Source organism: Felis catus, chromosome B2, assembly GCF_018350175.1.
Source record: "Felis catus isolate Fca126 chromosome B2, F.catus_Fca126_mat1.0, whole genome shotgun sequence".
Taxonomy (NCBI): Eukaryota; Metazoa; Chordata; class Mammalia; order Carnivora; family Felidae; genus Felis; species Felis catus.
This window is the reverse complement of record NC_058372.1, coordinates 2,236,631-2,259,263: the sequence shown is the minus strand read 5'-3', so window position 1 is coordinate 2,259,263 and position 22,633 is coordinate 2,236,631. Positions and strand designations below refer to the sequence as shown.

General features: G+C 46.6%; 2 protein-coding genes and 1 long non-coding RNA gene across 4 annotated transcripts in view; 2 read left to right on the top strand and 1 right to left on the bottom strand.

Annotated features, from left to right (window-relative positions):
* The window catches only part of LOC111560574 (zinc finger protein with KRAB and SCAN domains 8-like), a 31,779-nt gene extending 25,805 nt beyond the window's left edge, over positions 1–5,974 (top strand). For both annotated transcript variants that reach the window (XM_045058467.1, XM_045058466.1), the window contains exons 4-5: positions 2,438–2,683; positions 5,517–5,974. The gene's annotated coding sequence lies outside the window, so the exon portion shown is untranslated. The remainder of the gene's footprint in view (positions 1–2,437; positions 2,684–5,516) is intronic.
* Positions 5,975–9,973: 3,999 nt separating this feature from the next.
* On the bottom strand, positions 9,974–12,153 carry LOC123385644. The gene is made up of 2 exons (XR_006598577.1): positions 12,072–12,153; positions 9,974–11,716 (listed from the first exon to the last, which is right to left on the bottom strand). It is a non-coding gene; the product is annotated as an uncharacterized LOC123385644 (long non-coding RNA).
* Positions 12,154–12,230: 77 nt separating this feature from the next.
* On the top strand, positions 12,231–21,554 carry LOC101091367 (zinc finger protein 883-like). The gene is made up of 3 exons (XM_006931347.5): positions 12,231–13,333; positions 13,894–14,041; positions 19,759–21,554. The coding sequence occupies exons 1-3, from the start codon at positions 12,932–12,934 to the stop codon at positions 21,345–21,347; spliced, it is 2,139 nt and encodes a 712-aa protein (XP_006931409.1). The 5' UTR covers positions 12,231–12,931; the 3' UTR covers positions 21,348–21,554.
* The last annotated feature ends 1,079 nt before the right edge of the window (positions 21,555–22,633 follow it).

The following is a 22,633-nucleotide window of genomic DNA, read 5'->3' as shown; positions in this document are numbered from 1 at the left end:
TTTATTTATTTTAGAAAGAGAGTGAGCAGGGGAGGGGCAGAGAGAGGGAAAGAGAAATTCCAAGCAGGCTCTGCACTGTTAGCACAGAGCCCAATGCAAGGCTCAAACACATAAACTGTGAGATCATGACCTCAGCTGAAATCAAGAGTGGGACACTTAACCAACTGAGCTATCCAGGCACCCCAATGCTGTACTATCTCTTAAAGACGATGAAAGCATAGAGGAATACTTCCTAATTCATTTTATGAGGCCAGTATTATCCCAATACCAAAATCAGACAAAGTTATTACAAGATGGGAAAACTGCAGACCAATATATATTTCATAGATAGATTGAAAAATCTTTATTAGAATATTAGTAAATTGATTCCAACAATGTATAGAAAGAACTGTATACTATATCCAAGTGAAATTTATTCTTGGTATGCAAATCTGGTTCACTATTTGAAAATCAGTTAATGTAATTATCTCATCAATAGGCTAAAGAAGAAATGTCATATAATCACATCAACAGATGCAGAAAAAGCATCTGACAAAATCAAACACATTTATAATAAAAACTCTCAGCAAACTAGGGATAGAGAGGGAACTTCCTCAACTTAATAAAGAACATCTACAAAAACCTACAGCTAACATTATATTTAATGGTAAAAAAACCAAATGCTTTCCTATTTAGATGAGGAAGAGGATAAAGACTTCCCTTCTCACCTTTCCCACTTAACACCATACTGGAAGACTTATGTAACGCAACAAATGAGAAAAAGAAATGAAAGTAATGTAGTTTGGGAAGGAAGAAATAAAACTGGCTGTTTGCCATAACACGATTGTCTCTGTAGACTATCCTAAAGAATACAAAAATAAAAATAAAAACCCTTCCTGGACCTAATAAGTGATTATAGCAAGGTTCCAGGATTCAGCTTAATACAGAAAAGTCAATTGCTTTCTTATATAACAGCAATGAACAACAGGATTTTGAAATTAACATTTACCTTAGCACCAAAAAGATAAATACATAATTTGGTATAAATCTAACAAAATGTGTACAAGATCTCCACGAGGAAAACTATAAAACTCCGATGAAAGAAATCAAAGATCTAAATACAGTAGGAGATATTTCATGTACATGGATAGAAGACTCTGTTGTCATGATTGTCATTCCTCCCAATTAAATTATAGATACAATGTAATCCCAGTAAAATCCCAGTTAGTTCTTTTGTAGATACCAATAAATTGGTTTTTTTAATGTTTATTTATTTTTTTTGAGAGAGAGAGAGAGCAAGCATGAGCAGGGCAGGGGCAGAGAGAGAGGGAGAGAGAGAATCCCAAGCAGGCTCCACGCTATCAGCACAAAGCCCAATGCAGGGCTACATCCCATGACCACGAGATCATGACCTGAGCTGAAATCAAGAGTCCGACACTTCACCAACTAAGCCATCCAGGCGCCCCTCCAACAAATTGATTCTAAAGTCTATACAGAGAGGCCACAGACCCAAAATAGCTAACTCAGCATTAAAGGAAACAACAGACGACTGACACTCCCTGACTTCAAGACCAGTTATAAATCTACAGAAATCAAGACACATGATATTGGCAAAAACAATACACAAATAGATGAACAGAATGGAATAGAGAGCCCAGAAATAGACACATACTCCTGAGGTCCACACCAAGGAGGAACAGGAGGCTCTGAGTGTACCGAAGGTGGAGGAAGAGAAGGACCCTTCCTGGGAGCAGAAGCCTGAATGGCTGGGGGAGGTGCACCTTTATCAGGAGGTCTTACACCAGCGCTTCAGGCTCTTCCCTTACCAGGAGACGCCTGGGCCCCGTGAGGCGCTGCGCCAGCTCCGCGAGCTGGGCCACCAGTGGCTGACCCCAGAAACACACACCAAGGAGCAGATCCTGGAGCTGCTGGTGCTGGAGCAGTTCCTGACCATCCTGCCCGCCGAGCTCCAGGCCTGTGTGCGGGGACAGCACCCGGAGAGCCGGGAGCAGGCGGTGACCCTGTTGGAGAGTTTGGAGACGGCACACAACAGGTGGGGAAAGGTTAATCCATCCTTCCTTGATTAGACACGAAGGGTCTGCCAGCAAAGAGAGGGGGCCTGTGTAAGCGAGGGGATTTCCGGCCCTTGTTGCTGGGCTAAAGCGTTGTCCTTTTGTTTTCTCTTTGAAGCTCTGCTGCTTATGTGCTTTGTGTGAATTGATTATGACACAGATCTCTTTATTCTGCTTCCTGTATCCATAGGAATTGTTTACAACATGTTATTTTTTAGTAATCTCTACAACCAGCGAGGAGTTTGAACTTCGAACCCAGATCACGGGCTCCACTGAGCAGCCACGCGCCCCCGTAGCAGATTTTTTTTAATCAAATTTTGAGGTTTTAGCTATTGCCCGATATCTGTGACGGTCTTGTAAACCCAGCTCTACCTGTATGTCCTTAGGTTGAAGCCAAGCTCTACAAACAAGGACGTGGGACCTGTGAGCCTTGCAGATCAGCCCTGACCGTCCAGCCAAAGTGTGATCCTTGGGAGCACAGGCTTGTGCAAGAGAACAAAGCCTCAAAATGTAAATCCTGGTGGAGGTTTTGAAGCACTGAGTAGATCGCATCCGCCTGGGAGCTGTATTTCTGGCAAGAAAAGTGGTGTCTGGGGGTAGAATAAATTTAACACCAAAAGGTTATTTACAAAGTGAGTATATCCAGAGCTGATTTAATTTTGAATTAAGATACTCAAAATTGTTGAATTTTGGTTTTGTGTTTATTTTATTTTATTTTATTTTATTTTATTTATTTATTTATTTATTTTATTTTTTTATTTATTTCACTTCATTTCATTTCATTTCATTTCATTTCATTTCATTTCATTTCATTATGTTCTGCTTAAGATAGCACTTTTCAATTCTATGAATCCAATCACCAAGGAACTATTTAAAAATATAGATGCCGATCGGGCGCCTGGGTGGCTCACGGTTGAGCATCTGACTTTGGATCAGGTCACCATCTCACTGTTAGTGGGTTCGAGCCCCACATCGGGTTCTGTGCTGACAGCTCAGATCCTGGAGCCTGCTTAGGATTCTGTGTCTCACTCTCTCTTCTCCTCCCCTGCTAGCTCTCTCTCAAAAATAAATGAACATTAAAAAAATAGATGCCCAAATCTACCATACATTTACTACAATAGATTCTACTATTATATTTTTAAATTAATTATTAAAAGGGCTATTATTATAGAACAATAGTTTATATTTCAAAAATTGTAGTAGAGAAGGACATATAATGAAAATAAAAGTTCCATTCCAACATTCTCTAATATATACATATTTCTAAAATCTTTCCATGCCTCTCAAGCCCCTGTCCCTCTTTTAGGTCAAGTGGGATTATTTTTGTTATTGTTATTTTAATGTTTATTTATTTTTGAGGGACGGAGAAAGAGAGACAGAGTGTGAGCAGAAGTGGGGCAGAGAGAGAGGGAGACACAGAATCCAAAGCAGGCTCCAGGCTCTGAGCTGTCAGCACAGAGTTCTGTGGGGCTTGAACCCATTGACCATGAGATCATGACCTGAGCGAAAGTCGGACATTTAACCCACTGAGCCACCCAGGCCCCCCAGGTCAAATGGTATTATCCTGTATGGACTGTATTTTCTTATTTTCTATATTCTTGATGTTCTGGCATTTAGGACCTTGATCCTGGTGCCCCTGGGAGAGCTAGCTGATTCCTAGAGACAGTGGAGAACTCCCTGCAAGTACCCTTTCCATATTTGAACCAGATAATCCAGAGTCTGCTCCCCAGCTGGCTCCTTTATCAGGCTCCTTTATCAGACTCTCGCACACCAGTCCCCTATTTCTCCAGCTGTAAATCTCCCCCGGGGCAAGGTGGCGGATAACCGCAGAACATCCCTGTAGAATCATTCAAACTATGCGATCCTGAGCTCATTCAGCAACCTACCCTACCTTGCCTATTCCTTCTCTGGAAAACTCCAGTAAAGCTCTAGGCCACACTCTCCCCCCTCCTGCCTCCTGCCTTCCCACGTGGCCTGCACGAGGTGCCACACCTGCTGTTCCTAGGGATCTGTGGAGATTGAAACTTCTTCATGATAGTCCTTCCCATGTGATTAAGACAAATCCTGGGTACATTTTACTTTATTTTATTTTTTTAGTATGCTCACCAACTTTTTAAAAAGTCTATTTGTCTTTTTTGAAAGAGAGAGCATAGGCAGGGTAGGGGCAGAGAGAGAGGGAGACAGAGGATCCAAAGCAGGCTCTGTGCTGACAGCAGAGAGCCTGATGTGGGGCTCAAACTCACAAAACCATGAGATCATGACCTGAGCCGAAGTCCAACGTTCAACTGGCCGAGCCGCCCAGGTGCCCCTAAATAATACTACTCTTATCAATAGAACTACTTTATTCATTTAATAGGTCTTTAGTTTTGTGTTGCATACATATAATTAATTTACTAGTCTTCTGCTGATATACATCTAAGCTGTTTGTAGTATTTTTATTACGCACCGTGCATCAGTAGGTATCTTTATATAAAAGTCTGACACTTGTGTGGAATTCCTGGGAGAAAAACTTCCCGTAAGTGCAGGCGCAAATGACAGGCACTGAATCGCCATGGTAGATCCATCACAGGGCAGCGAGGCTGCGGTGGTTGCCTGCGGAGTGAGTGCAGGGAGCACGCAGGGTGATGCAGAAAGACAAGTGAGGATTTGGACATTTTACTTTTATGCCTTTTGTACTGTTGAAGTTTTTCCCAGGCGTATCTATTCCTTCATCGTAAAAACAAAGGGCACAGGCTTTGGATTCCTGTAGAAGACCTGTGTTCCAGGCCAGACTTTACCACTCACCTGCCATGTGATCCTAGGCCACTCACTTAAGTTTTAGGTTTCAGTTCCTAAATCTATTACCCAATTCGTGGTGTTGCCGTGAGCATCACCAAAAACTGGCTGATGGATTGGCATTTCAGCTGTCTATTTCCGTGTACCAAACCACCCCCAAAACGTAGTGGCTGAAAGGAACGACCATGAATTGTCTCCCACACTTCTGAGGGTGTCTACTGTTGCACGTGATACCAGTTTGTGTTATCCAGGGCCCTCCTGGGCTGTGCTGCCCAAAATACCTTGCTCCCTTGTCTCCTGCCTTATCAGGAGGCAGAAAACTAGGCCTCTAGAGACACTGTGATGGCCTCAGGTTCTCATGGGCTCTCCCGCCATCTCTCTAGAGGGTGACTGACCTTCTTACAGGGCAGCTCAGGATCTCAAGGACGCAGACGCACGGTGGTAAAGTCTTCGTCCCTGAGCTGACACAGCTTTACTTGCACCACATTCTGTTGAATAAAGTGGGTCATGGGCCAGCCCAGATCCTGTGTGGGACGACTATACCAGGGGTAAATACTGGAAGGTGTGTTTGGTGGGGACTTTTGGAAGATTCTTGGGGAATTTTCATTTCATTCCGCCATTTTGAGTTTAGATCTGGGCCAGGGCCCTGAGGGCCTTTATTTACTTATCTTCATTCTCTGTGACTCATAGGTGCAGTGAGTGTCAAAAACCATTAGGATGATGGCTCTCGATTATCTATCCTACTCTTTCATCAAAACCCTTTATATGGGACATGTGACATTTAAATCATTGACTTGCTCTTCCAGCAGAAGGCTGAACCGGGACTATGAGTGGTGAATTTGCTCCAAAGCCAAGTTCCACGGAAAGGAGCACATTGGATGTTTTCTAGGATGCAAGATGTGGAGAAACCTCAATGTGAGGGCAAATCAGGACAGCAAAAGGTCGACTCCATAAGAGTCAAACAACACAAATGTAAGGAGTGTGGGAAGGCCTTTGCTCAGAGCTCAGGGGTGGTTCGCCCCTGGAGAATCCATACTCAGGAAAAACCCTATCGATGTAACCAGGGTGGGAATGCTGTCAGTTATAAACCAGCCCTTCTTTCACACCAGGAAGTTCATAATAAAATAAAACGATATCGATATAATGAATGGGGGAAGGCCTTCGGTCAAGACACAGGCCTGGTTCATCATCGGAGTATCCATACTGGGAAGAGACCCTCTGGGTGTAAAGAGTGCAGTAAACCATTTAGGCAAAGCTCACACCTTATTGGACATCTGAGGGTCCACACCAGAGAAGCCACACAGGAGAGAGACCCTACCTGTGTAAGGAATGGGGGAGAGCTTCCCGAGGGGGCACCAGCCTTACTCCACACCTGAGGATCCACAATGGGGAGAAGCCCCGTCAGTGTGAGGAGTGTGGACGAGCCTTCATTCAGAGGTCAAGCCTTGTTCATCATCAGGGGATCCACAGAGGGCAGAAGTCTGTGTTTGTGTCCTAACTGTAAGAAAGCCTTTAATCATGCATCAGGCCTTACTGAACCACTCTAGAAAGCTATGCTGAATACAGACCCTATCGCTGTGTGGTAAGTTCGGGACGTCAGGATGTGGTGTGTCCATTCCGTTGTTATTCTAGGCCGTGAGACAGTCTGATGTCACACATCCGGGTGAAAGAAGCTGGCGGCGTCAGGGGAACAGACTGCTCGCATCCTGCCTGACTCTGCAGGGAATGCTGCCCTGCCTCCTGCTCCTCCAGTCTCCTCCCTTATGGCCCGTCTGCCCTTCTGCTTCCTGAAGTCACTGTCATCACATACCCTGACTATCCCGATGACCCAGAGACTCCCGTGTTGTGGGCAGAGGACCACAAAGATGTCATGTGTGTTCCCTGCAGAGAACTTAGCAGGCTGCATGGGGATGTGATGCTGTTTTTAAAGTTACATAAATGAGGGGTGAACTAGGGAGAGGTTTTCAAATGACTGCTCAGTGAGGTAATCTGCCCTTTTGTTCATCTCCCCTTCACCCTGTTGATGCCAGGGGTGGGGGGCCACCTGCCCTCATGTTCTGAGGATGGACAAACAGGTGACACCTGGTGCCGGACGGAGGTACACTCTCAGCACGACATCCAGGGCCACAGGGGAGCACGAGGAACAAACTGGCACTTTGGGATGCAGGCTTTGCAGTAACAAGAGGACGAGGTGGCCCTGATTTCTTGGGAGGATGTGACTGGCGTGTTTGAATAATGTGCACAGGTGAGGAGGTGAAACCTGGTAGGTTGAGGCTGAGGTGGAGGGCAGCTAGTCTAATGTCGAACCAGCCGGGTGGGGAGCATTTCCTGCTGGGTGGGAGGCAGATCCGGCCAGAGCAGGAGAGCCCACTTAGGCCTAAGGGTCCCTGTGAGGCTCAAACACATCAAAGCAGCTCATGAAATTTTACGCCTTGCCGTGCACTTTGTCAGCTTAGGGGAAAGGCAGTTTTTAGGAAGGAGTTATAATGTATATTTGCATCCTCAACTCCGCACTTCATTCATACGTCCTCTTTTTTCCTTTTTATTTATTTTTTTATTTAAAAAAAATTTTTTTTACCGTTTATTTATTTTTGAGAGAGAGGCAGAACATGAATGGGGGAGGGTCAGAGAGAGGGAGACACAGAATCTGAAACAGGCTCCAGGCTCTGAGCTGTCAGCACAGAGCCCGACTCGGGGCTCGAACTCACGGACCACGAGATCATGACCTGAGCCGAAGTCGGCCGCCCAACCGACTGAGCCACCCAGGCGCCCCCGCCTTTTTAAATCTCAGTGATACACATTTCTCTTCCAGTTTATCTCTGGGGGAAAAGTCCCAGAATTACCTTTGGCCATCCAGCACTCCAGGTGGATGTGCTCACATATTGTAGTGGGACTGAAGGGACATCAGGTGCCAGAGCCTCTAATCCTTCTCCTGCATCCTCCTGACTTTTTTTTTTTTTAAGTTTATTTTGAGTGAAAGAGAGAGTGGGGGAGGGGCCGAGAGACAGAGAGAATCCCAAGCAGGCTCCGGGCTGTCAGCACAGAGACCAATGTGGGGCTCGAACTCACCAACCGTGAGATCATGACCTGAGTTGAAACCAGAGTCAGAGGCTTAACCAACTGAGCAAGCCAGGTGGACCTCCCCCTTCTTTCTTATGCTAAAAAACAGTAGATGTTTCAAGCTGAGGTCACTGTCTACTGTAATCATCTGGACGCTGATGTTCTCATTATGCATTAGTTTATTTTTTCAGCCTTGAAATAAACAGTCTGAGAAGCATTGGTGTCGTCTTCTACTTTGAATGAAATATACTTTTCACTACCAGGACTTAAGAAATTAGAAAGTTTATGGGGCACCTGGGTGGCTCAGTCGGTTAAGCATCTGACTTCAGCTCAGAACATGATCTCACAGTTCCTGGGTTTGTGCCCCGAGTCGGGCTCTGTGCTGACAGCTTGGAGCCTGGAGCCTGCTTCAGATTCTGTGTCTCCCTCTCTCTCTGCCCCTCCCCTGTTCGCTCTCTGTCTCTCTCACAAATAAATAAACATTAAAAAAGATTTAAAAAAAGAAATTAGAAAGCTTATAGAGAGTATATATAAATTGGGTATTTCACTATATTAATATTTGTATGGGGATGGTATGAATAAATGCCAAGAAAACATTGGAGGTGCTAATTGTTCATACTTACTGCCATCAAAGTACTTCTATTGTTTTGCTCTGTTTCAAGGTCTAGATAGGAAATACTTGAGAGGTTGAAGTCTACAGGCCAGCGGGAACAGTCAATAAATATTTTAAAAATAAGAGAGAAGTGGAGACATTAAATCTCCCTGAAGTTAGACACCTCAAAATTGAAAATCTAGGCTTTCACACAATACCTGTACATTTGAGGAATTTTCAGCCGATTCAATGAGTTCTCCCATGAAATGTGCTGATGCACTGAGCTTTCTGGCAGTAGGAATTATGCCAGAGATGAAAACCGGTAGCCAAAGTTTCAGGTACATTTGGCAGACATTTTTGTAGCCCTTTCGTTGTTTTTAAGAATTGAATTAGCTGCCAACTTTAAAATGTTAGAGATTTTATGTAAAAGCCTGGATTTCCATCTTATTTTGAAAAATTAAGACCTGGCATCATTGGGCCAGATCTCTCTTGATATGCTTTCTAGTTCATTGGCATCATCACCCTCTAGCTCATGATACATCTGGGCCCTGGAGACAAGAATTTGCTTATCTGGAGAATGACAACTTAAGAAGAGGTTTATGTTTAATGGCAGAGAAAATAGAAACAAAGTGAAGTTTGATCTTTTTGATTGGTTGTTTGCAAAAAAAAAAAAAAGTGGGGGGGAGGGTGACCAGAAGTTGAGGAAATTTTAAAACTAGGATTATTTATTTATTTTAAATTTATTTATTGAGAGAGAGAGCATGCGAGCAAGTTGGGGAGGGCAGAGAGACAGGAGCAGACTCCGCACTGTCAGCGCAGAGCCCAACGCAGGGCTCAAACCCACGAACCGCAAGATCATGACCTGAGTCAAAATCAAGAGTGTGACGGTCAACTGACTGAGCCGCCCAGGCACCCCACGGTTCTTCTTCTTCTTCTTTTTTTTTTTTTTTTTTTTTTTTTTTAAGTTTATTTTTGAGAGATCAGGGAGGGGTAGAGAGAGGGAGAGAGAGAATCCTATCATCTACCATCAGCACAGAGCCAGACTCTGGGGTGGATCCCATGAACTGTGAGATCATGACCTGAGCCTAAACAAAGAGTAGGTGGCTAAACAGACTGAGCCACCCAGGCACCCCTAAAAATAGGATTATTGCTTGATTTAGCTTAAGTGAAAGTAATAAATAGGTACTGTAAGTGTCAGTAATTTGACCTTTGTGGCCAAACATATTCACAAGTAGAAGAGCTCTCTGCACAGGGACGTGGACAACACACATTTCTCAATATGTTACTTGTTTAAAGAGTGGTCATTGCATACGTATATGTCGTGTATTTTAAGGGTATGTACTGCTACAAGTAGTACTTTACTACTAAGTAAAACATGGATTCAAATTTGATGAATTTACAATCTAATGGGAAAGACAAATGAACACAAATCAAGAAAACAATCCTGCCTGGAAGAACTGGGAAGGTATACAAAGAAAATGGGCAAGGGCATGGGTAGGACTTTAAGGATGAATTTTATCAGTTCAGGTACTCCAGAGAAATAGAGTACGAACATGTGTTTTTGTAAGGAATCAGCTCAGGCAATTGCGCGGGTTTCTAAGTCTACGACCTGCAAAGCAGGCTGCCAGGGTGGGAACTCAGGCAGGATCTCCAGGTTACAGTTTTGAGGCAAAATGCCTTCTTGGGGATGTTTTTAACTTTTAGGGCCTTTGGCTGATTAGCCAAGGCCCATCCGGCCGTGCGAGAATGGGAAGGGAGGTCTCTGCTCAAGTCAACCGATCCCAGAAGTGAACCCCATGTACCAGGTCGCTTCGCGACAGCAGCCGCGCCGTGGGAGCGTGAAGCCACCACAGGAGAGGCGTAGAGCACAGTCAAGGCCGCCGGCGTCCCACGCGATTCTCCCGAGGGCGCCATGCAGTGCAGTCGGGTTGTGCGCGGTGCTCCCGTCCGCGTAAACGCGTCCCGCGGAGGGGCAGAGCATGGCCGGGCAGCAAGCCGTCTCGGTGCTGGGGTCACGGGAAGGGCACAAGCCTACCCTCCCGCACAGACTGGGTACGTGGGGAGGCAGGTGGCGAGCGGCCAGGCGGCTCCGAGAGCCGGAGGCGGGCGGGGGTGTCGTGACCACACCGGCCCGGGACCGCAAGCCAGAGAGACGCCCGGACCTCCTGGTACCTGTGCAAACCCGGAAGTAGCCTCTCGGGATCCAGTTCCGCGGACCACTCGACCGCATCTAGTTGCGCGTCGGCGTGGGCTCGCGGTGCGGCGGGGCGCGGAGAGGGGATCGGACAGAGGGCTGGGGCCGGAGGCGAGGTGAGGGGCGTGGGGCGACCCTCTGCTTGGCCTGCCCAGCCGGCCCCGGGGGCGGACGCTCACGCCGCTCACGCCGCTCACGCCCGGGCGAGCGTGGCATTACTTGTAGCCCCGGGGGCTGTGAGCGCCGCAAAGACCTGCCTCCGCAGCCTGGGTGCAATGTGTCCCTAAATTGTTCCGGGTCGGCTTATCACCGCTATCGTGTTAACAGGCTTATCCAAGTTCTCCGCTGCCCGGGTCATTTTGTTGTGTTCACAATACGTTCTGATCCCCTCCCCCCACCCCCAGAGTCCAGAAGAGCCTTCACCCTGACTCCGACTCTGCCCCGAGTCCAATGAGTTTTGTCTGGCGCCTTCACAGCCCGAGTTGTCTAAAATTTGGTGTAACCCTGACTCCTGTCGTCCACAGTCCCTGAGAGCAGGAGGGTTTGCACGTAGTGAACCGGGAAGAGAACATTTTGGGGAGCTGTCGACACTGTCTATCTAGGAAGGTGCGTCCTGTCCGCACTCTTGCATTTCCGGTGCTTCTGCTGAGGAGGCCTCTGGGCCCCGCGAAGACCTAACGGGCTCCAGGAACCGCCGTCAGTGGCCGAAGCCAGACGTGCATACTGCATACCGAAGAGAAGAGCGGATCCTGGATCCTGGATCCTGGATCCTGGATCCTGGATCCTGGAGCTGCTGGGGGGGGATGGCCCGGCTTCCCTGCCCCCCGGGGAGCTGGAGGCATTAAAGGGGAAGCCACGCGGGGTAAGGGAGGGAGCTGCATGCGGGAGGAACAGGTGCCCTGGCGGGTAGTCACAGGTGGACGTGACCCTGAACAGACTCGCGCCGTTTTCCAATCCGGTCAGGCTTTATCCTCTGGGAAGGTCTGGTCCTTCACTCCTCAAGGCAAATGGTCCGCAAATCTCAAACGAAGTTGGTTATTTCTGCTACGGACCAAAGGACTTAGGTCAGCAAGCAAGGAGTGCGGAGGCTTGAAGCCAGGTCACCCTTAGATGGGTTGGAGTGGGTTGGACCGATGTTACCGCCCTCCCAAGGCTGTATCAGCTGATTAGAGCATCTATTCACATACACAGTGAGGTCAAGTTTTTGTTGTTGTCATTTGTTTTTAGTAAATTACCACACAGCAAGGATAACCTGTTTTTACCAGACAAATGGGCCTTAGGCTCAACAAATTATTTTCCCTCGTCTATACAGGATGTTCCTAGAAAGTAAGCATTCTTATCCCAAACACTGGGTTATTTTTATTTTCTAATATTTAAAGCAACTTAAATAGAAGTGTACCTCAATGAAAACGACTTCATTTTCTTGACGGCATGTTGTGCTTTCCTGATCCTGTTGCGTGTATTCCGGGAGACGCCGGAAGTGGGACGCGGCCGCGCGCGCCAGGGGGCGTGGCCTCCAGGAGCCGCGGGGGGGGGCGCTTCCGGGAGCCCGGCGGCCGCTTCCGGGAGCCGGGGGGTGGGCCCCGCACGCTGCGGCGGAGCTGGTTGAGCGGCCTAGTGTGTTCCTCGCCTTGGGGTCCAGGGTTCCGGCTCTGACCCCGGCGGCAGCGGCCCTGCGGACCCGCGACGAGCTGAGCCGCGAGGGCGACCCGGAGTGGGGGCCCCTCGATGCGAGCAGGGAGTAGGGCTCCGCGCTCGTCGTTGCCAAGCCAGCACGAACGAAGGTCACTGCTGTTGTGACCGCGGTTCCTCAGCGCTTCTCTCCCTCTGGGTGGGCGCACCTGCGCGCGGACGGACGACCCTGTGCCACCTCACGAGGCTTGGAAGTGTTCCCTGAGGCCGGGGCGCCGGATTCGGAGGCTTCCTCGGCCCGCGCGCCCCTCCTCCAGTGACGCGACACCACCCTACGCGCGGGGTTCCGCTGGTAGTTGTGATTGCTGACTGCCCCGCGTGGAGTGGACGCTCCAGGATGCCGGGGCTCTGTGCACTGACGCAGTTCGAATGCCTGCAATGCTTTCTGCACAGGCTCGGCCTCTATTAGTGCATTTTTGTGGATTTACCGAATGAATAAAAATAGTTACTGTGGTCACAGGTCTTGCGTGGTTCTTCACAGGATCTGCCGTTTACCCCCTGTTTAGTTCTGTGCCCTAGAGCGCCCTCAGCAGCCTCCAGGTGACACGCCAGCAGGAGCCAGGCAGGATGGCTGTGGACGCAAGAAAGTCTGCCGGCCAGTTCCACCCTGAATGGGGTCAGCAGGGGCCTGCGGTGGTGAAGGTGGAGCTGGAGGAGGACAACCCCAGGAGTCAGGTGCCGGACAACCAGCCCCCTGCCTGGGAGATCTTTAGACAGCGCTTCAGACACTTTTGCTACCGGGAGACGCCTGGACCCAGGGAGGCGCTGCGCCGACTCCGCGAGCTGTGCCGCCAGTGGCTGCGGCCCGAGACGCACAGCAAGGAGCAGATCCTGGAGCTGCTGGTGCTGGAGCAGCTCATGACCATCCTGCCCGCGGAGCTCCAGGCCTGGGTGCGGGAGCACCATCCAGAGAGCGGGGACGAGGTGGTGACGGCGCTGGAGGATCTGGACGGAAAAAGAAATGTACAAGTAGGAAGGCACTGGTCTGATATGGTTGTGGGTGACTGGGAACAAAACTTCTTAAGTTGTGGAGCTCTGAGGGAGCAAGGGCAGAACCAGCATTCAGCAGGGGACTGAGCGTCTTGCTAAGCCAGCCCTGAGCAGAGGGAGAGGGAGGGAACTGCAGATTCAGAGATGGTGAGTAAAGATAAGGAAGACATTTTATCTTTCAGACACTAGGAGGAGCATCATGCTCCTTACTTTAGAGGTCTCTCAACTCTCAGCCACAAAGGAGGTGAAATCATTCCCAGTTTGCACACATGGAAACTAAAGTCAGGTTGTGTAACTTGGCCAGGGACACACAGGCAATATTGAAATGACAGAAACAAGTCTTGATCAGATTTTGCTTTGCTTACTTTTCTAGCTATTTCTCAGTGCCCCAGAAGGTAAATAAGACCCTGTTTTCAATTTTCTTTTTCCTAGTGTCTCGGAGATATTTCTTGTGGATTCCTCAAGGAGTCCTTCCAAACCAGTTTAGTCTCTTAAATTTTCAGTATCCTTAGGGCTTAATCACTACTGCTTGTCTCCAGGTTTCAGCCTGTGTTCTGGAACAGGAAATCCTTTTGCAGAGAGTGACCCTTCAGACGCTGGATGAAGAATCTTCATACACATGGGTTCAGCCCCCAGCAATCCAGTTCAAGGGCAAAGGACCTGAGCCCCAACCATCAGAGGAAGGAGGTGAGGCAATACTTTCTCTAGGGAATTTGGACGGAAATGAACTCTGAGTTGAATTTTTTTGTGTGGAGTATGACATGTTCATTCCTTGTGATGAGGGTTATTAAAGAACATGATGAAGGCAACATTTTAGGTAATAATGATTAAAAGGCAGTAAGTCATATCAGAACAGCCTCAGTGGTATGGTTGGTTTTAAATATCCATATTTGCAGGGCACCTGGGTGGCTCGGTTGGTTAAGCATCCGACTTCAGGTTAGGTCATGATCTCGTGGTTTGTGAGGTCAAGCCCCACATCAGGCTCTATGCTGATCACTCAGAGCCTGGAGCCTGCCTTGGATTCTGTGTCTCCCTCTCTGCCCCTCCCCTGCTCATGCTCTGTCTCTCTCTTAAATAAACATTAAAAAATATGTATATCTATCTTTGAATTTTCTGCATATGGTCTAGTAGAAATGTTATTTAAAGAATTTTGGTGCCTACATTTTTCAGTTGATACTGATAGGATATTAACCCTGTAAAACTATATTAACTGTTTTGAAAGCTACCTTTCATTATTACCAGAGAAGTATATATGCATTGTACAAAGTTAGAAAGTACATAGTAGCAAAATAAGAAAACAAAGCACCATGTTCTATCACCCAGAGATTATTACAACTGATGACTTTTTATTCTATATCTGTGTAGCTTTTTATGTGCATGTGTATTTATATGCGGGTATGTGTACACGCATGTGCATACACACAGATACCTTTTACCAAAGAGAACTCATAGTCTGCTATTTTCTGATCTATTTAGTTCAGCTAATGATCTTTCCTTTCCCCCATCAGTACATCTTCATGTTACTTAAATTCAGTTCAAATTCAGATTGGCTCAGTTTTTTTCGAAAATGTATTTAAAGCTGATTTGTCCAACTCTGGGTAGAATCCGGGGTTGTTAATGCCTCTTAATTCTTTGCTACATTAAAACAATTCCACTCCCATTTTTTCCCCATAACCCAGACTTTTTGATGAGCCCAGGCCAGTTTCCCAGCCTCTGGAGTTTTTTAATTGCTTCCTCATTGTATCCTTTACTTTGCTGCCCGCGTACCTTGTATTTGCTGTAAACTGGCAGTTGCATCTAAAGGCTTGAAGGATTTGAGTTAAACATTTTGGGCTAGAATTAATATTAGGTAATAAGAGACATTAATACCCGGGTGATCCGCTATTTAAATCACCGGCTTAGCATGATGACAGGAAATACCTGGTTTCCCCCTCATAGCCAACTGTGAGTGTCGCCTTGCCACTTTGCGAATAGCCAGTTCCCCGTCAACAAATTACAAATGTGTGATAAACCTCGTATGGGTCAACCATTTTATTAAGAGTTACAGGATGAATTTGTAATTCTTTCATTCCTTCTCTGTTATTAACTGGCTTTCTTCATAGTAAAGCTTTCCTTCATCCGATATGTCTGTTTGGTCACTTCCTTCTAGGCAGTCATGATTGATGCTTATTTCCCCCTTTTATTGACCAGTTTTCAAATTCAGGAAGTGGTTTATTAGGCACCTTAAATGGTGACATGAGATTTTAGGTTTTTTCCTGTGTGGGTATCATTATGGACATAGGCATTTGTATTGAGTCAGCGTGTTTCAACCCACCACATTTCAATCCACCCTTTCTTCCACACATCTTTGGCTTATGTGGATGTCTTCAGTCTTGCTCCCATCTCTGTTAATTTTGGCTCTGTTAATTTTGAATGCTTGCTTTTACTTTTTGAACAAAATAAATTGTTTCAGGCTCACCTTGTATCTTCCCTGTACCCAGATCTGCTGTCAACCATTGCTGAAGGAGCCTTGGTTTTTTATTTATTTTTATTTATTTTTATTTTTATTTTTATTTTTTATTTTATTTTATTTTTATTTTATTTTATTTTCAACGTTTATTTATTTTTGGGACAGAGAGAGACAGAGCATGAACGGGGGAGGGGCAGAGAGAGAGGGAGACACAGAATTGGAAACAGGCTCTAGGCTCTGAGCCATCAGCCCAGAGCCTGATGCGGGGCTCGAACTCCCGGACTGCGAGATCGTGACCTGGCTGAAGTCGGACGCTTAACCGACTGCACCACCCAGGCTCCCCGAGCCTTGGTTTTTTAAATGGAGAATAAGATCTAGGTGTGAGGAGTGTTCTTTATCATGTGGGTAACACTGCTTCTAGGACATTTCATGGGCAGAGCTACATAATACATATTTTTTCCTAACACGCATGAATTTATATTGATGTATTCAATTGTTTTACCATTACAATGTTCCATTACTTTTCTCTATTGTATTTGGTGTCTGCATTTATTTTTTTTTAATTCATTTCTTATGTTCTCCTTTGGCTGGCTGGCTGGCTGGCTGGTTGGTTGGTTGGTTGGTTTATTCATTCACTCGCTCACTTATTTACTTAAGGTTGTGACAGTATCAGGTGATCCCGAGAAGCACAGGAGTGGGAATGGAGACACTAAAGGGAGAAAACCCAATAAAGTGCATGAGTGAGCAGGCTGTCTTGGTTTATTTAGTTGTCTTTGTTGTTGTTGTTTTCTAACTTTTGATGTGGGTTGATTTATATATTTTCATTCTCCTATTTACTAATATAAATATTTGATGACATGAATATTTCATTGAACACTGCTCTAGATGAATTCCAAATGTTTTGAAATGTAGTGTTCTCATTGTTATTTTCTATAAAATCTGAAATGTGTGTTTATATTTTGCCTTTGAAATAACAGTTGTTTTTTCTTTCAAATGTTTGTTTATTTACTTTTGAGAGAGCGAGCGAGCAGGGGAAGGGCAGAGAGAGAGGGAGACAGAATCTTTTTTTTTTTTTTTTTTAATTTTTTTTTGGAGGCGCCTGGGTGGCTCAGTCGGTTAAGCGTCCAACTTCAGCTCAGGTCACGATCTTGCAGTCTGTGAGTTCGAGCCCCACGTCGGGCTCTGGGCTGATGGCTCAGAGCCTGGAGCCTGTTTCCGATTCTGTGCCTCCCTCTCTCTCTGTCCCTCCCCATTCATCCTCTTCTCTCTCTGTCTCAAAAATAAATAAACATTAAAAAAAAATTGGGGGGGGGGGCGCCTGGGTGGCGCAGTCGGTTAAGCATCCGACTTCAGCCAAGTCACGATCTCGCGGTCCGTGAGTTCGAGCCCCGCGTCGGGCTCTGGGCTGATGGCTCAGAGCCTGGAGCCTGTTTCCGATTCTGTGTCTCCCTCTCTCTCTGACCCTCCCCCGTTCATGCTCTGTCTCTCTCTGTCCCAAAAATAAATAAACGTTGAAAAAAAAAAAAAAGAGAGAGAGAGAAAAATAAATAATAAATTAAAAAAAAAAATTTTTACATGTTTATTTTTGACAGAGAGAGAGAGATAGAGCATGAACAGGGAGGGGCACAGAGAGAGGGAGACACAGAATCCAAAGCAGGCTCCAGGGTCTGAGCCATCAGCACAGAGTTCAACACAGGGCTCGAACTCATGGACCACAAGATCATGACCTGAGCCAAAGTCAGATGCTTAACTGACTGCACCACCCATGTGCTTCTTTTAAGATTTTATTTTTAAGTAATCTCTACATCCAACATGGGGCTCGAACTCATAACCCTGAGATCAAGTGTTGCATGCTCTACCAGCTAAGCCTGCCAGGTGCCCCTGTCTGTTTTTTTATATCACCTATAGTTTCTGCTTTAGGAAAGTTGCCACTCTGTTATTTTCTGTATAATTATTCATATGTGTTACATCTGTATTGCAAATTGTATTCTTTATTCTAGCATTTTTAAGTGCTCTTCTTTGTCTCATTTCATGCTTTTGGCCTGCATCTCCCCTTTCAAAATCTTGATTCTTTCTTTTTATTTGCATTTGCTTAATTTATCCTTATTCACATATTTTGCTGTATATGTGTTTCTTGACTATACACATAGAGTTGAGGGGAGCCGGGGGGGGGGGGGGGCTCAGTCGGTTAAGCATCTGACTCTTAATTTCGGCTCAGGCCATGATCTGCTGGTTTGTGAGTTTGATCCCCCCATCAGGTTCTGTACTGACAGTGGGGAGCCTAGTTGGGACTCTCTCTCTCTACCTCTCTGTCTTCCCCTCCCTGTGCACGCTCTCTCTCTCAAAACGAATAAAATAGGGGTGCCTGGATGATTCTGTCCTTTAAGCTTCCAACTCTTGGTTTCGGCTCAGATCATGATACATGATATATGGTTTGTGGGATGGAGCCCCCACATCAGGCTCTGCACTGACAGCACAAAGCCTGCTTGGGATTTTCTCTCTCTCTCTCTCTCTCTCTCTCTCTCTCTCTCTCTCTCTCTCTGCGCCCCCCCCCCCCCCACTGTCTCTGTCTCTCTCAAATAAATAAACTTAAAAAGATAAAAATAAATAGGGGCACTTGGGTGGCTCAGTTGGCTAAGTGTCTGACTTTGACTTAGGTCATGATCTCGTGGTTTGTGGGTTTGAGCCCTGTGTTGGGCTCTGTGCTGACAGCTCAGAGCCTGGAGCCTGCTTCAAATTTTGTGTCTCCCTCTCTCTCTGCCTCTCCCCAGCGCGCGCGCGCTCTCTCTCTCTCTCTCTCTCTCTGTCTCAAAAACAAATAAACTTAAAAAATAAATATATACACACACACACACATATACATATATATATAAAATAGAGTTCAGTTTTGCTCTGTGAGCAAATCTAGTGTTTTTTAATGAGTTAAGCCATTTGCATTTATTGATATTGCTGTTAGGACAATTATATTTGACTTTAACATAATTTGCTTATGTTTTTTGTTCTATGTGTCCTCTATACACATATGAATATATGAATATATGAACATAAGTACAAACATTCATATGTGTGTGTGCATGTGCGTGTATATGCTTTTCAACGTGCATGTGCATGTGCGTGTATATGCTTTTACTTTTTTTTTTATTTTTATCTTTTGGACTTTATTTTTAAGTAACCTCTACATCCAACATGGGCCTTGACCTCAACCCTGAGATCAAGGGTCTTGTGCTCTTCCAACTGAGCCAGGCAGGTGCCCCTCCACTCTTTTCTTTTTAGTTGTAGTAGTTCTTACACTGAGGAAGCTTTGTGTTTTTGTGCTAGTTGTACATAGTTATCAACTGCTGCTTAACAAGGGTACCACAAAGTTAGTGGCTTAAAACCATACACGTTTTATCTCACAATGTCTGTGGGTCAAGAGTCTGGGTTGGCTCAGCTGGCCCCGTGCTTCTGGGTCTCTTACAAGGTTGTAGTCAAGGTGCTAGGGCTGAGGTCTCATCTGGGTTGTGACTGGGGAAGGATCTATTTCCAGCCTTACATCGATGCCGGCAGGACTCACTTCTCTGTCAGACAGGGACTTCTCTATCTCAGTCCCTTGCCGGCCACTGGCCAAGGCCACTCTTGCCACATGGCTTCTCTGTATGGTGGTGGTGGCTCTCTTCATCAAAGCCAGCAAGCCAGCAAGGAAGGGTGTTAGTGGAGAGTCCATCAGCAAGATGGGACTTACAGTCTTATGTCACTACAGAAGTGACAGCCTGTCACCTTTGCCACACGCTGCTGGTAACTCAGCCATGCTTTGTTCTTTCTCGCTTCCACACCTGTACCACGACTAACATAAGAGATGATGCGATATCTTCTGTTAACATCAACCTAAAATCAAGACTAACCTTTCCAGCTGTCTATCTCTTACATTGCTTTTGAGTTATCTTTTCTCCTCAAGTTGTGTGGTCTGTTGTTCCAGATGGTGGAGTGAGGACTGACAACGTGATGTTAGACGTGAAGCAGGAACTCTGTGAAGAAACAGAGCCTTGTGGGAAGGGGTCTGATGGACAGGATGGAACTTCATCTCAGCATGCCAAATACACAGGGGACAGGGAGCCCAGTGGAACTTTGGAAAGGCAGGACGGGGGTGCCCCAGGCAGAAAAGTCTCTGCCTGTGAAGAATGCAGGAAAACCTTCACCTGGACAAGAGGCCTTCACATGCACAGGAGGACCCACAGCGGGGAGACGCCATGCTCACACACAGAGCGTGGAGAGGCCTTCATCAGACGGTCAGAGCTTAGCCAGCACCAGGAGCTTCATGGCAAGGAAAAGCCTTATCACTGTCAAGAGTGTGGCAAAGGTTTCAGTCAGAAAGCAGGCCTCCTCCAACATCTCAAAAGCCACACTGGAGAAAAGCCATATCGATGTAGTAAATGTGGCCGGTGTTTTAGTCGGAGATCAGTTCTTACAAAGCATCAAAGTGTCCACACTGGAGAGAAACCTTTTGAATGTACAGACTGTGGAAAAGCCTTCTGCCATAGTTCAGACCTAACTGAACATCAGCGATTCCACAAGGAGAAGCCTTATGAATGTAACGAGTGTGGGAAAACCTTCCGGCAACGTTCACATCTGATTGAGCATCAGCGAATTCACAGTGAAGAAAAACCCTATGAATGCAAAGTGTGTGGAAAAGCGTTCACTCAGTATGCAGGACTTAACCAACACCAGAGAATCCACACTGGAGAGAAACCTTTTGAATGTCCTGTGTGTGGACGCGCCTTTAGCCGGACCTCAGAACTCATAATACATCACAGAATCCACTCGGGGGAGAAACCCTATGAGTGTGCTGAGTGTGGCAAAACCTTTAGCGTGAGCTCAACCCTGGTCATACATCAAAGAAGCCACACTGGGGAGAAGCCCTATAAATGTGGTGAGTGTGGCGAAGCCTTCAGCCAACGCTCGGGCCTTAATAAGCACAGGTTGGGAGGGAAGCACGGGAACCCCCCTGAGCCAGGAACACACAAGTGTGGTGAGTGTGGGAAGACCTTCACTCGGTCAACCGGCCTGCGGAACCATACAAGAATCCACACTGGGGATAAAACCTACCAGTGCCCTGAGTGTGGGAAGGCCTTCACCAGGGGCGAGCATCTTATCGAACACCAGGCGATTCACAACAAGGTAAAGCCCTATCAGTGTAAAGAGTGTGGCAAAGCCTTCAGTCAGAAGACGGGTCTTAGTCACCATGTCAGAATCCACACGGGAGAGAAGCCTTTTCAGTGCCCGGAATGTGGGCGCGCCTTCAGTTGGAAGTCAGATCTCAAGAAACATAAGAGAGTCCACTCGGAGGAGAAGCCCTATGCGTGTGAGGAGTGTGGGAAGGCCTACAGGCAGAGAGCCACGCTGCTCCAGCACCTGAGGGGCCACAGGGAGCTGAGCCCGGCCGGCCGAGTGAATGCGGGGAATCCCCCTGGGGGCCCCGACCCAGTACCAGAGAATCCCCTGCACCCTGACACCCCGCCCAGGCGTGAGGTGAAAACTGCGGGGAGAATCCACGACTCCTTTTCTTAACTGAGATAAAATGTTTCTTGAACTTCATTATTTAAAGAAAACCAGAGATGCCACATTGGAAAGTTTTTATAGGAGCGCTGCGGTGGCTCAGTCGGTTAAGCATCCAACTTTGGCTCAGGTGGTGATCTCACCATTCATGAGTTTGAACCCCATGTTGGGCTCTGTGCTGACAGCTCAGAGCCTGGAGCCTGCTACGGATTCTGTGCCTCCTTCTCTCTCTGCCCCTCCCCTCTTACGCTCTGTCTCTCTCTCAAAAATAAATAAACTTGGGGCACCTGGGTGGCTCAGTCGGTTAGGTGTCCGACTTCAGCTCAGGTCAGTATCTCACAGTTAGTGGGTTCAAGCCTTGCATGGGTCTCTGTGCTGACAGCTCAGAGCCTGGGGCCTGCTTCAGATTCTGTGTCTCCTTCTCTGTCTACCCCTTGCCTGCTCATGCTCTGTCTCTGTCTCTCTCTCTCTCTCAAAAATAAACATTAAAAAACAAACAAAAAAAAATTAAAATAATAATAAATAAATGTACTTAAAAATAAGTTTTTATAAAGGTCATAAATGCTGGAAAAGTTGAGAATTTAGAAAAATAAACGTCAATAAGCAATTTACATGTGATCACCTTTATTAAATGCAACTAAGTATCAGTTAATAGGATGAAAAGTCCACAAGGGAAGCTATAAAAAAAATTATATTTTCTACTGAATTCACAAGTTTTCATGTAGTGTGTTTTCAACCCATTCTAATTCCTCACTAGCTTTAGCCTAGCCCTGCGTTGAAATTACTACTCTGAGTACCGCCCCCGGGACACTACAATGTCCAAGTTTGGAATGTGTGGAATGTGCGAGGTAAGTTGTCTTGTTTCCTTCCCTCCCTAACCACGCCCTTAGCCACAAGTGGGTGGCCTGCAGACCCTTCCTGATCTCCACCCTTATAATTAGCATTTCCTGATGAAGAAAGGATGTGTTACATAGTTGGTTTTTTTTTTAATGTTTATTCATTTTTGAGGGAGAGCACGAGCAGGGGAGGGGCAAAGAGAGAAGGGGGCAGAGGATCTGAAGCAGGCTCCAGGCTCCGCAGGTGACAGCACAGAGCCCAATGTGGGACTTGAACTCACAAACCGTGAGATCATGACCTGAGCCGAAGTTGGACGCTGCTCAACCCACTGAGCCACCCAGGCACCCCAAGGATGTGCTATAGTCTGAGTGACGTGGAGAGCATAGTGTGTTGGCCTCCAGTAGCTCAAAATCAGGGGTGGGGGCACATTCTGACCAAAGCCAAGGGCATACTCTTCTCAT